The sequence below is a fragment of the Notothenia rossii genome, assembly GCF_949606895.1.
Source record: "Notothenia rossii genome assembly, chromosome: 5".
Taxonomy (NCBI): Eukaryota; Metazoa; Chordata; class Actinopteri; order Perciformes; family Nototheniidae; genus Notothenia; species Notothenia rossii.
The window spans coordinates 8,289,773-8,303,894 of record NC_136903.1 but is presented as its reverse complement, the minus strand read 5'-3'; the positions used below and the strand labels follow the sequence as shown (position 1 = coordinate 8,303,894).

The 14,122-nt window shown below is 40.8% G+C and overlaps 1 protein-coding gene across 1 annotated transcript in view; it reads right to left on the bottom strand.

Annotated features, from left to right (window-relative positions):
• Nucleotides 1–14,122, bottom strand: part of ppip5k1b (diphosphoinositol pentakisphosphate kinase 1b) — a 68,447-nt gene that overhangs the window by 4,456 nt on the left and 49,869 nt on the right. The window contains exons 27-28 of the mRNA XM_079684588.1: nt 12,050–12,112; nt 1,014–1,151 (exon numbers count right to left, since the gene is read on the bottom strand). Of these exons, the coding sequence (XP_079540714.1) occupies nt 1,014–1,151; nt 12,050–12,112 (201 nt within the window). The remainder of the gene's footprint in view (nt 1–1,013; nt 1,152–12,049; nt 12,113–14,122) is intronic.

The window sequence follows — 14,122 nt, the reverse complement described above, 5'->3', positions numbered from 1 at the left end:
GTAACAATGACCAATATCTATTAAGTATATATAATATCTACATGTATCTTTTCTTTTCTTTTCTTTCTATTCTTGTTTATTTTTTTATTTAAAACAATTTCCCAAATTGGGATCAATTAAGTACCATCTTATCTTAAGTGTATAGTAAAATGTGACTTCAAACCGGATAAAAAGGTGAACCTATGAGAGCTACACCACTGAGGCATGTGCAAAGGGAATTTGACCCCACTGACAAGCAACTAGATCTAAAACACACCTTTACCTATAAATCATTTGGAGTTTCTGGATTTGAAAATTGTTTGATGACCATTTACATGCACTAAAACCTATTTAACACACTACAGGAAAGGGAAACACCCAAAAGGTTTCTTTATGTATTGTGATTGTGAGGGCCTACCTCTCATGGTCTTGGTGTTATGTATTGTGATTGTGAGGGCCTACCTCTCATGGTCTTGGTGTTATGTATTGTGATTGTGAGGGCCTACCTCTCATGGTCTTGGCGTTATGTATTGTGATTGTGCGGGCCTACCTCTCATGGTCTTGGTGTTATGTATTGTGATTGTGAGGGCCTACCTCTCATGGTCTTGGTGTTATGTATTGTGATTGTGAGGGCCTACCTCTCATGGTCTTGGCGTTATGTATTGTGATTGTGCGGGCCTACCTGTCATGGTCTTGGTGTTATGTATTGTGATTGTGAGGGCCTACCTCTCATGGTCTTGGTGTTATGTATTGTGATTGTGAGGGCCTACCTCTCATGGTCTTGGTGTTATGTATTGTGATTGTGAGGGCCTACCTGTCATGGTCTTGGTGTTATGTATTGTGATTGTGCGGGCCTACCTCTCATGGTCTTAGTGTTATGTATTGTGATTGTGCGGGCCTACCTCTCATGGTCTTAGTGTTATGTATTGTGATTGTGAGGGCCTACCTCTCATGGTCTTAGTGTTATGTATTGTGATTGTGAGGGCCTACCTCTCATGGTCTTGGTGTTATGTATTGTGATTATGCGGGCCTACCTCTCATGGTCTTGGCGTGCGCCTCGCTGCTGCTCGCACACACCGTGTTGAGGAACTCGTCGACCTGCTTCAGAGAGAGCGAGTTGTGCAGCGTCTCCAGAGGATAGATGGAGGGCACCATGGAGCAGCCTTCAAACCCTGCAGCAGAGACACAAACACAGCCGGTGGAAACACGGCTCCACCACAGAGGAGGGGGGGGGGGGGGGGGGGGGAGGGGGACTACAGCTCTCTGTGCATGGTGTCTGCTGATTCTCTCAATGCCAAACAGTGACAAGCAGGTCCCACAATTAGGCAGCCATTTTGAATTGTTAACCAGCCACACAGACCTTTTTTAAAATGCTACTGTAAGATCGAACATGAGTGGATCCTACGAGCTGCAATGCATTCAAATTACAACCAGAATGAATGTAATGAAACATGGATCCACTATGGATGGAGTTATTTCCTATATTGGTTAGTTTTATATAATTAAGAAAAGCAGGATGTGCTGATCATTTGGGAAAGTGCCACTTATATGAGGATGTGGATCAATTCACTGTCATACAAACCACGTGAAATAGTATTAATTTACCTAAATAAGACACAGAAATAATGAATTAAATAGATTTGACCAGATTATTTTTTATTATATTTTTTTCTGGTGTTATTATTTTAACTTATTTGTTTAATTGTTGTTATTTTTTAGTACTTGTAACTTTTTTTCTTCAAAAAGTGCTATGTATAATAATATATATTCTTTTAATTTGAGTGTTTTTATACATTTAATAAAAAATATTTTTCCTCAAGGATGAATTGTGTTGCATTTAAACATTTTTCTTTATTAATGGTTTAAAAGTGAATTGATCACAACCCTTGAATCTGAACAGGTATTTAAAAACAATGCTTTGGTGCAGTGTATGATTTATATTTTGTGTGTTTGCAATTCATGTTTACACATTTATTTGTATACTTCCTATCTTTCATTTTCCTTTGTAGCTTTTATGTCAATGATTTTTGTTCTAAATGTCTTTGGTGCCTGGAAGAAGTCTGTATGGGTATATTAAGATTGGATATTTTCTCTTCATAAAATCACAACAGAAATTTGTGTGTGCTGAGAAAACACAACGATGCCATGTAACAAACCTTTACAGCAAAAACAGTCCAGAGTCATTCAGTGCAGCCCGACAAAACACTCATCGATGAAGCGACACACAATAAAGAAGAATGGATGGAGGTTGAAGCAGCGCATCCATATCAGCAGAGAGCATGCTGGGAGACCTTGCATTTCTCCACCACTCACGCGATATGAATACAGATTTGACCAGAGCTAGTCCCCAAAAACCACTCGTCTTAATATAAACGACACAAGCGGAACAAACTGCGGTCGGCATTTAACGGACGGGAACCATTCGGGGCCTTGAAGAGCGAAGATGTCGGTAATTTTCACATCAAAGTTTCACTCAATCTACTTAAAGTTTCTTATGGGAATAATTAAATACACAACATGACAAGAAATGGACATCGGGGGCATTTGAAATCCTTTGCGTGTTATTAAAATCCTATCATGGTCGCTACATGACATTTCTTCATAGCCCTTGGGCCAATTATTTGATATAGAACATAACTCAAAGACAAACAGGACTAAAAAGCAGGATCCATCACAGACAGCTGCTTCAAAACTTGCTTTAGACTCTGATATGTCATGTATGTGTATGTCGACGGCCAATGCAGCTTTTTTTAAGTGATTTCAGTGTTCAACATATAGAAAAACAACACGTACTTGGCATACATGTATATAACAGAACCTCAGGGGGAAGTGCAACGCAAACATTTCCTAAATTGGGATCAATAAAGTACCTATGTATCCATCTATCTATCTATCTATCTATCTATCTATCCATTTATCCATCTATCTATCCATTTATCTATCTATCCATCCATGGATCTATCTATCTATTTTTACATTACATTACATGTCACTTGTTAGACACTTTTATCAAAAGCCACTTACATACTCAATACTGTGGGCAATCCCCACAGGAGCAATTTGGGGTGAAGTGTCTCAGGGACACAACGACATGCTGACTGCAGCGGGGTTTGAACCTGTGACCCCCTGATCCCAACACCAACGCACTAGACCACTGCACCACACACCTCCCTATCTATCTATCTATCTATCTATCTATCTATCTATCTATCCATCCATCCATCCATCCATCCATCCATCTATCTATCCATCCATCCATCCATCCATCTATCCATCTATCCATCCATCCATCTATCTATCCATCCATACATCCATCCATCTATCCATCCATCCATCTATCCATCCATCCATCCATCCATCCATCCATCTATCCATCTATCCATCCATCCATCCATCTATCTATCCATCCATACATCCATCCATCTATCCATCCATCCATCCATCCATCCATCCATCTATCCATCCATCCATCCATCTATCCATCCATCCATCCATCCATCTATCTATCCATCCATCCATCCATCCATCCATCTATCCATCCATCTATCCATCCATCCATCTATCCATCCATCCATCCATCCATCCATTCATCCATCTATCCATCTATCCATCTATCTATCTATCTATCCATCCATCCATCCATCCATCTATCCATCTATCCATCTATCCATCCATCTATCCATCCATCTATCTATCTATCCATCCATCTATCCATCTACCCATCTATCCATCCATCCATCCATCCATTCATCCATCTATCCATCTATCCATCTATCCATCTATCCATCCATCTATCTATCTTTAGTGGCTCAAGATGTGTTTAGTGTATGTAAGATCTTGGTCTTTAGATCCAATACGTGACATTAATCCTTTCCTTTAACTGCTTGTTCTGTCTTTTGTCGAACACAGCTGGTGGATTGCATACAAATGACATAAGATGGCATTTATCAGTCTCTTCCTGTTCCTATTTTTTGCTGCAGCTTCTCAATCTGGATATCAGATTCAGCTCACATGGCAGATGCAGTGGGAGAGAAACCCTGATGCAACACTGCAGCATATAGACAACCGTTAAACACAGGCGAACACAAAGAGACAGGAAAGAGAGGATTTTAAAGACGGGATCAATCTGCCTGCAGCAATTAAAAACATCTGTTACTCATTACAGAAAGTCCTCTCTGCTTACTGCAAGAGAATAATACAGGAGCTCCATCAAAGAGACACCAACGTGCTCCAGGAACACTTTACAGAATCAGCAGTTTGTGAAAAGGCTTCAGCTTAATTAGACAAGTCCCAAATCTTTCAACAGACGCACAGATATCTGCCACATGGCCGGGAAACCTAATTTGGGCGTGCTCGGGTCGTGACCTCCCATCGAGACGGCCAAACTGAAGCCACCAGCGTCTGACTCTACAAAGACAGCTCATTATGAAACCAATGCGATCACACGATGCAGTTAGATGAGCAGAACATCTGTTTCTTATTTCGACTGCTAATCAAGCTTCCACCCAGCATGCAGAGCAATCAGTTCTTCTTGTGCAGATTCATTCAATATTACGTTAAAGAAAATGATGGTTTATTGTAGCATACTGTAGCTTTTTCTAGTTCCAGAAATAAACACAATAAATGTCACATAATGGACATTTCATCAAAGTCTTAATTTTATCTTGAAGTAAAACTGAGTCATATTTTTGATGACTCATCCATAACTATCATTTTATATGAATGTATCTAATCACATGTGATTTTGGGCTGGATTATTAAATAAAACAAGTAAAACTGCACTTGGCCAATAGAATAAGATAATTAAAGGGGCCCTATTATGCTAATGTTTAGGTTCACCCTCTGTCTCAAACCAGAGCCTGCAGTCTGCTCTGATTGGTTAGCTGGCCGGCTCTGTTGTGATTGGTCAACCACTTAGAAATGTCCAGCTTCTTAGCCTATGACATGTGTTGGAGCGCTAGCCAATAGGAGCGTGAGTGTTACATAGTAATGTCACTATGTCACAGAAGTAAACAAAGGAGTCCCAGTCAAATTTCAATAAGCTAATAAAATCCTTCTAGGACTTAAAGCCCAGCCCACATGTCCTTTTTCACTGGAAAATAGTTTATAGATTTGTTATCTTCACGGTCTACTGTATATTTTGAGATGTTTAAATTCTAGTATTGTTTATTTCTACTCTTTCATTTCTACTTATGTGCAATGCCTTGTTTTGTTTTGTGTTTTTTTATGCTGCTGCAACGCAAACATGAACGTGGGATCAATAAAGTACCTCTCATCTTATCTTATGTAATAAGTCGAATTACTGAAGATTGACGTTTCACAGTGACTTTAAGTATGGTATGCGGAAGAAAATGAACATCCTTCTTTCAAAGCAAGTGTTGCACCCTCTGGCAAAATAACATTTCCAGCTGCAGATTAAAGGTCCCCTATTATACTGTTTTTCATCAATATATCACAGGTCTCAGATATATACAAAACATGTCTCTGAAGTGTTTGTCTCCAAACAACAAACAGATCATTGCAGCATTACCCATAATCCCTTCTGTTTCAGCCCTGTTTCCAAAGTGCTGATTCTCTGTCTGTTACTTTAGATGAAAATAAGGAGCCACTCCCCACGCCCCGCTGAGAGATATTTGGTTACAAAGAACACAATGGGCGCTTTCACACCAAGTACTTTGCCGTACTTAGTTCCCAGAACTTAGTTCATCAGAACTCTTTAGTTCTGATGAACTAAGTACAGATCGTGTTCACACCAGAATAAGTCTCTGAGGGAGGATTAGGCAAATGAAGCCGCTGACGTCACTTCTTCTTCTTCTGCTGCTGCTGCTTTGGGTTTACTGGCAGGCCGCAAACAACTTCACGGCGTATACTGCCACCCGAAGTCCCCGGCCGGCAGTCCCCGGAGTTGGGGACTGGCTTCAGTAGAAGCTATTGGGACTCCCAGCAGCTTTTACTGAAGCCTTCCGAGTAAATCGCCAGAACACCGACACCTCCTCATCTCCACCGCTCCGATGTTTACTTTTGTGTTGCCATAAATTAGTCTCTCTGCATTTGTGCGCTGGGCTAATGCTCATGCTAATAATGCTAATATTAAAAGTAACAAAACGTTTTGGGGAGTTTTACGGGGCGTGGTTTGCAATCCGCCCAGCCAATCAGAAATGGGAACCTTTTTCTCCCACGAAAGTCCCTGCTCTCTAGCAGGGACTGAAAAGGGGGTGGAAAGGTTCTCATGAACTAAGTTCTAGTTCCGGATGTTTTTGGTGTGAACGCACATTTTCGGAACTATAATGGGAAAAGTACTCCGGTATGAAAGCGCCTAATGGTGCTCTAGGAGGCGGTTCAGGTGATAAGGTGGGGGGGGTTACCTTGGTTGCTGATTGGCTAATGGTTACACAAGCCCAAAAAATCGTTATGACATCATAAAGTGGCCAAAATCTGATCAGCTCATTTTCAGATAAGGTTTTTATATAAATGGATCAGGACAAAAAGAGAGAAAATCTTTGTTCCTGGAACTTTCAGAATCTCTTTGCACAGAGGGGACACATGTTGATGTAGAGACATGGAAAAGTGGATTTTGCATATTAGGTGACCTTTAAACGGAACAGTGCGGCAGATTTGATAAAAAGGGGGAGGAGGAACAGGAGGACGTTTTTTTTTTATTTAGTCTTAGTCCTGTGTCAAATGTCCTTGTTAGTTTTAGTCATATTTAGTCACCTTCATCCTGTTTTTATTTAGTCAAGTTTTAGTCGACTAAAAGTCTGAGCATTTTAGTCTTACTTTAGTTAAAGAAAACTAACTATTTTAGTCTACTTTTTGTCAACGAAAACTGTTGACATTTGAGTCTTTTTTAGTCATCAGATTATATTGAACATTTCAGTCAAACTAGTCTAGCCAAAACCAATCATTTGTCTTTTTGTCAAACTTACTTCACAATAAGATGAAGAAGAGTGATAGAGCCAAAAGAGCAGTGTGGCTTCAGGACAAGAAATTCATTATAGAAAGTTCATTCACTTTCAGACTGTGGCTCGATCGATCGAGGTATTGATCTTTCCTTTCATTTCAGTTAGCTGATGCTTTCATCTAAAGCGACTTTAAATAATTGTAATAAGCCATTATACATTATGAAGTAGACCAACTGTGACTAAGCACAATGGTATGACCCGGGTATATGCAGGAATCCTGAAGTCAGATGTAAAACCTTTGAAGACCTTTTTTAAGACCCTTTCCATACATTTTAAGACCTCATCGCCACTTGGAGCTTTAACCGGTTACCTTGGCGACACACTTTACCTCACATTGACTATATACAGTATTGATTGTCCTTCCTCCTTATCTTCCAACCATTTGGACACAAACTTGCATTTCCCCATAACGATGTTGTTTAACAACCGGCGTAAACGGGCCTTCGCACGCCATCAAGCAGTGAGCGTGCGATGTCCTGTTCAGATGACGTCAAATCCAACGGGATGCCATAAATAAACTACACAGAATCACACTACACACCTACGCAATGATTACATTCAGGCAGACTTTAGAATACAACCTCTTTGGACCATTTATATACTTATTGAAAACAAGCTACAAAATGTAATACCTTGGAAAATGCAGTTTAATACTTTTTAATAGCCTTAATTTTCGCTAAATTGATTTATCAACTTTTAATACTTTTTAAGACCCCGCGGACACTCTGATGACTCATCCACAAACAAGCTACTGACATGAATCCAACAATTTATATTTCAAAACACACTTAGTTCAAACTAAAGCTCGCAGCAGTCAATAAAAAACAGCAGCAGTTAAAAGTCAATAATCTATTCATGATCACTCGCTCCTAGTTTTAGAAAATAATCAAAGACAAGACATAAAAGCCACAGATCTACTTCAGAAAGCATGTGAACCAGAGGGTCTTAGAGTCATCAATAACACCGTTCAAAATTCAAAACAAGTATTGCATTAACCCTTTCACACCGCAGGACTTGCCGTACTTTAGTGCCGGCACTAAAGTACAACGGCACTGAATCCGCCAGGGGGCTAGTGCCAATCGCATTCACACCGCAGTAATTTCCCTGAGGCAAGATTACGCTGACGTCACTTCGTCTTCTTCTTCTCTGGGTTTACTGGCAGGCCGCAAAACCACTTCACGGCGAGTACAAAAAAAAACGAGAGAAGAAGAACTACACGGGGGAGTGGGTATAAAGCCCACCCGCTGTACATGATATATATTATATATATAATAGGTAGGCTCAGCAGACAGACCGTAGTGCAAAGATAAAGTGTCACATGATTATCTACTAAATAGTGAATTCAGCATCAACTTCACCAAGATGAAGTTCATATCTTCCTAAGATACGTGTTACTTTATGTCCCTACTAGAATCCGAGCTCAAATGACTCAAACCAACAAAATGTCCAAGCAAAGAATCATGTGCACCATGAGGCTGGGTTATAAGGGTCATTTACAAGTAAAATACCCCATTATAACAATGGACTTTATCTTTATTTATTTATTATATATTACCCCCTCAGGCTGATTTTGGAAAAGGACATTAACCGTTGTTTGGTGTTTTTCCCTTATTTATCTAAAACAAATGACATGATAAATGACTTGTGTTTATGTGTGTAAGACTTGTGTTTCTGCCCCTGCCATTGCTGCACAAGGTTGCAACATTGTAGATAAATTCAACCACCGACACCTGTCTGCTCTCACATTCTTCTCTTCTGCAAATTTGGGGTGGGACACAATAAATAAAGCTTCGCCAGTTTGTTTGTTTTATTGCACAGTCAAGACATAACAATAACGGCATCCCGCCGCTCAAGTAGCTTTTGCGAACATCGCTCAAAACATTTGGAGTTGGGAACTGCTTTCTGTAGAAGCTGCTGCATCCCGTCCCCAGAGTAAATTGCCAGAAGCGCCGACACTTCCTCATCATCCCACCGCTCCGGTGTTGTAGTACGTGTGGTCATAACTGCTTTAAAGTACAAAAAAACTACTCGCTCAGGTGTGGATGTGGTTTTGTAGCGAGAAAAAAAATGGCTGCCTAACAAAAGAAATTCAGAGTCTAACGGGGCGTGGTTTGCAATTCGCCCAGCCAATAGAAATAGAATAGAAATTGGCACTCTTTTATCACCAGGTTCGTACCACCTCTCTAGCAGGGACTGAAAATGGCCAAAAGAGTTCCCGGCACTGAGTAGTCCCGGCGGTGTGAACGCGACATTATTGGTACTAACGGAACTAAAGAACCAAAGTACCAGGGAAAGTCCTTCGGTGTGAATCCGGCTTTTGAGAAAACTATGACCTTGCAGGGCTGAGTATAAAGTTGAACACATGACTGCTCTGTTAAATAAAAAATGTGCATCTGAGATAAAGATCTTCTTTTGTATTTACTTGCACTATTTTTGCTGTTTTTCTGTTTCATTGTGTTGCACTGTTGGAGGAGCCTGTGACATAAGATTTTCATCGTCATAACTACACTGTAGCTATATACGTATGACTAATAAAAGCCTTGAACCTTGAAGATCCATGGCATCAAATCATGCCTTTTTGACAAAGCTTGACAACAATAGTGAGAATTGGGCGACTTCCCTGAAGACCCAATCTCTCTCAGAAAACTCGATGTTTCTCATGTCATCTCGTCAACATCATATCAGACTTCTGAACCACTGCAACTCTGCTTGACACGATCCCGATGCTCTAAGTGCTTTCTTTCAGCACCAATCAGCCTGCGAACACATGCTGGGATATCTCTGAGCCAGTGACTTAAATCATTAATAGCATTCAGTCATATGAAAACATCCTAATGGGACGAGCTTCTTTGCCCCTTCTCGATCTATAAAAGACGGCGGGACGAGCTTCTCGTTCACAGTGGTGGCACGAAACGGCCTCAGAACTCATCTCACAAAAGTAATACGAGAATTTCATCATGCTGCAGCTTTTGACAAATCAAATCATGAAACTTAAAGTGGACCTATCATGCTATTTTTGAATAATATATTGTAGGACTATACCTATATAAGGCATATTTATACTTTTTATTTTTCAAAATACCAAACAGATCATGCATTTTATCCATTCCTCATTTCGCTCAATTTAACACTGTCTTTGCATCATGGGCTGATTCTGTGAGAACAGCACCATCTGGTGGCTTGAAATATGTACTAGAGCGTCTCCAGCGCTTTCGAACGGCAATGTCCGTGGCTGTCTCCTCCTGATTGGTGGAGTTGGCCCAATAGCCGTAGCGCCACTTCTGTGACGTGACAGAAGTGTTCAAATCTGGATCAGTCTGTATCAGATCCGATGCAGCCCCTTTTTTAGAGATTTGGGTATGGAGGAAAATAGAGAGGGTTGTGTTTTCTGACACTTGGTGAGTTCCCTGGAACACCGGGGACACATGTTCATGTAAAAAAGACGTACAAAAGTGCATTTTGCATGATAGGTCCCCTTTAATCAAAGACACTGAAGACAGAACAACTTGTTACTAACTCGACAGTGTAACGGCCCGTCCACACAGCGGCGCGTTGAAGCTTGCCGGCGGGCGTGTCTGAAACTCGACCAACAACCAATCACATGAATCTCCCGCCCGTGACACACAAGCACGCGGTTTAATTGGCTAGAGCTTGTACTGGCATATGATTCGATTGGCTGACGCTTCTGCCGAGGCTTCAAAAGTTGAACATTGCTCAACTTTTGCAGCGAGCCACGCCAGCAAAGCTCCGCTTCGCTTCCCACAATGCAGTTCGTCGAGAAGTGACGTCACCCCATTTAAAGTGAATGGTGAAGCTTTCAACGCTCGCCGCTGTGTGGACGGGCCGTTAGAGATGAAGTGTGGAGCACTCAAATGAAGCTGTCGATAAAGCTGACCCTTTCTACCATACACAGTATCGACTATCACATCAAACAACAAGGGGAAATAAACATGACATTAAGAGAGATCTGACCAAGAGTGGTTTTCATTTGAGTTTTGACATTAAACCCAATTCTGTCTTTTTCTGAAAATCAGCTTTTGGTCAGATCTAAAAAAATGTGGCCAAATCTTTTTCTGTATATTATAATGCTGCAGCTAATGATTATTTTATATAATAGTTAATTGTCTTAATGACCTATGGTATACCTGAAAACACCCAATTTCAAAGATGATGACTTTAGGTCTCTAATATCGATTCCTGTATCCATTTATAATTGTATAAAACTGAGAAAAGCAGCAAATGCTCACATTGGAGCAGGTGATTGATATATGTGTTGTAGATTGTCTAATCACTTCATAGTTTTAGCTTAATCAAACATTCTCAGAATTCACAAAAGTAATAGTTGCTTGTAAAGTAGCACCTAATGAATACAATAGATAAAAGTGTAAAGCCTACAAAATGTGTCCGATACAAAAAACTGTTGAATAAAGTGACGACTGAATGCAGTAAAACACACCATCTCTTATTGACTCCTTTTGTAGGGTGTTGACTGCAACATATTAATGAAGAAACAAAATCAAACACGCTTTTCTTTCTGATTTTGTGAGAAGCTCCACATTCATGCCGTCGGAAAGTGGCTCAGAGTAACCTTGATGCAGGGTGTGTCAGTGCATCGTGGCTTCACTGCTGAGTCTGTTTGACCACATCAATCAGTGATGCTGTCAAAGAAAAATCTGTATCTTTCATTGCCCAGAATAAGAAATTAAAAGAATGGATGATTTCAAATTGGAGATGAGGATATATTTAAGATGCGTGCACAGATTATCTGCACATGGAAACGTATCAGAGGCAGGAGATATATTCATCCTGTGGAGAAACAGCAGGATCACAGAGGCGATTTGAACAAGAGCAGGCAGAGCAGGTGGTGTTAGAGGTGAGGGCCGAAACACAACACAAGGTACAACAAACACCGAGGGCGTGTGGTGAAACAGAAACTCTTACAAATTTCATTTCTGAGACGTTTAATGTAATTAACGCAGCCAAACGTCAAACCCCCCCAAAAAATTGAAAACACAGGAAATGTTTTCCCACAAAAAAAAGGGTCATGCAAGATAACAGGAAAAACTGGAGGAGTGTCGAAAAAAAACTTGAATAAAAAGCAGACATACCATTAGTCGGATGCCTGGCAAACGACACAGAAAATCTCTTTACTGGCGGCATAGAGAACAGCTCTGAGGAGATAAGAAAGGTAACTGGGGTTACTGGGACTGCTGGTACCTGCCTGTTGTGCCAGTGTTTTTAACATGGGAGAAAAAAAGAGGAGAGAGAAACAGAATGAGAGATTTGGCCCGTCGATCCATCAGTGTCTGTCTGCCAACCAACATGCGTGAAAGTGAGGGTCGTCTCTGAATGAACAAAGAACAGATAGGCCATCAGAGAGAGGGAGAGGAGAGGCTGTGGAGGGGGAGGAGGACTGGGGTTTTGTCTGGATATTAGACATGCAGTAGGAGTGACGATGGACTTTAATCTAAAGGGCGTTCCCCTGTGACAGGAGGCAGTCTGTGAGACACAACCCGTCCTAGGCTGCTGACTAGCACCATATTTTGTTGGATGCAAGGATTTATGTCTGGATGGTTAATATGAAGCTCCAGACAAGGCTTTGTTCAAATACCCTCACCGTTGTTTAATTTATAGCAAACCTGTCGATGTTTTGGCAAATCAAGTCAAAGATTGCCCTTCTTTTAGCACTCTATGAAGAACAGAACAAACGGAAATTAGTAAGCGTTATTAAATTAGTTTTGGATTAGATTCCCGGAAAGGCTTGTGGTTAATGCAAGCCTACTCATATTTTGTTATACAACATAAAATATGTCAGCATGTCCGAAGCTTTTAACCTACAATGGGCTCATTGAGACTACTGTAAGTTATCACAAGTCTTAAGCATAGCGGTGCGGACTTCATGCAACCGTCATGAAGGTTGTTTATCACGTTGGCTATTTAATTCTGGACCAGTTCCTTAAATGGAGAGACAGAATTTAAACTGGGAAACAGAGGGGGTGACACACGGCAACTGGTCTCTATTTCAGTTTGAACTATTTTTTAAAAGAGGTGTGTTTGCTGAACCAAAGATTTTTCTGCAATATTTCAAAATCCAATGGAAAATTCCCATTGCTTTTAGTAAAGGAACCTTGCTAACTTCCGGGTCGACCTACAAAAATATGTTGTTATGTTTCATCAGCTATTATCTGCCTACCTTGTGTTGCAGAGCTGGTTTTTACAGCTTCTTTTGCTGAAAACGGTTGCCTGTGACGACCACAAAAGATGCTTTGAGAGCAGTGAGAGTAAACTAAAATGGTAAAAACCAATGGCTGATAGACGTTATAATGTTTGCAATCCACGAGACATTGTAAACATGATGAGTGGTGTTGATGAAGGGGCATTTGAACTCACCTTATAACACTGTGGGGTAGAAGGGACAATGAAGGCTGCTCTAAAGTCCGCTCTCCAGCAACACTGCAGGCTGTTTAAAGGTCTGAGTTCAAACCAGAACGCTTCCTTTCACATTTCCCGTAAAACAAGTACAATGTTGTTCTGCTCTCGCTTCCCTGAGATGACGTCAGTCTAAACCCTCACCTGCCTCTCGGAGAGCCTGATGTGAAAGAAACGAGAGTCTGTTTGCTCCTGGCAGTGCGTAGCCTCGCAGTTAGAGTGACACCCGGTGGAGAAACAGAGTGACTCAGATTGATGTGTTTAAAAACCAGAGCTGGGGAAAAACACAGCTTGTTTATGCATCAGAAACATGTATCTGCTGCTGATTGAACCTCAGGATGTTACATTCATTTTTTGAAAGTACTACAAAAACAACTAAAGCAGCTGTGACCATGAGAAAGAGATCCAGTCCATGTGTTCGGGCTAATTAAAGCTGCTATAAGGACCCCTGGTGGCTGTAAAAACATCTTGCTTCTACTTCCAGAACCAACATGACACTGAGGGAGAAGGGAAGGGAGGGAGAATGCGACTGGGGATTATTTAAAGGTGGATTATTGGGTCGGTTCCAAATAACAGGCTGAGTTTCCTAAAGTAAGGATTACCTAAAACTGTCATTAATGCCAGACTTCTGGCTTCCAGACACAAAATCTACTTTACTGTGGATTATGAAATCGAATTACCACGGAGGGAATGTGGTAGTACGCACTGCAAAACAACATGCACAGAGAGAAAGAACCATTTCAACACAATCA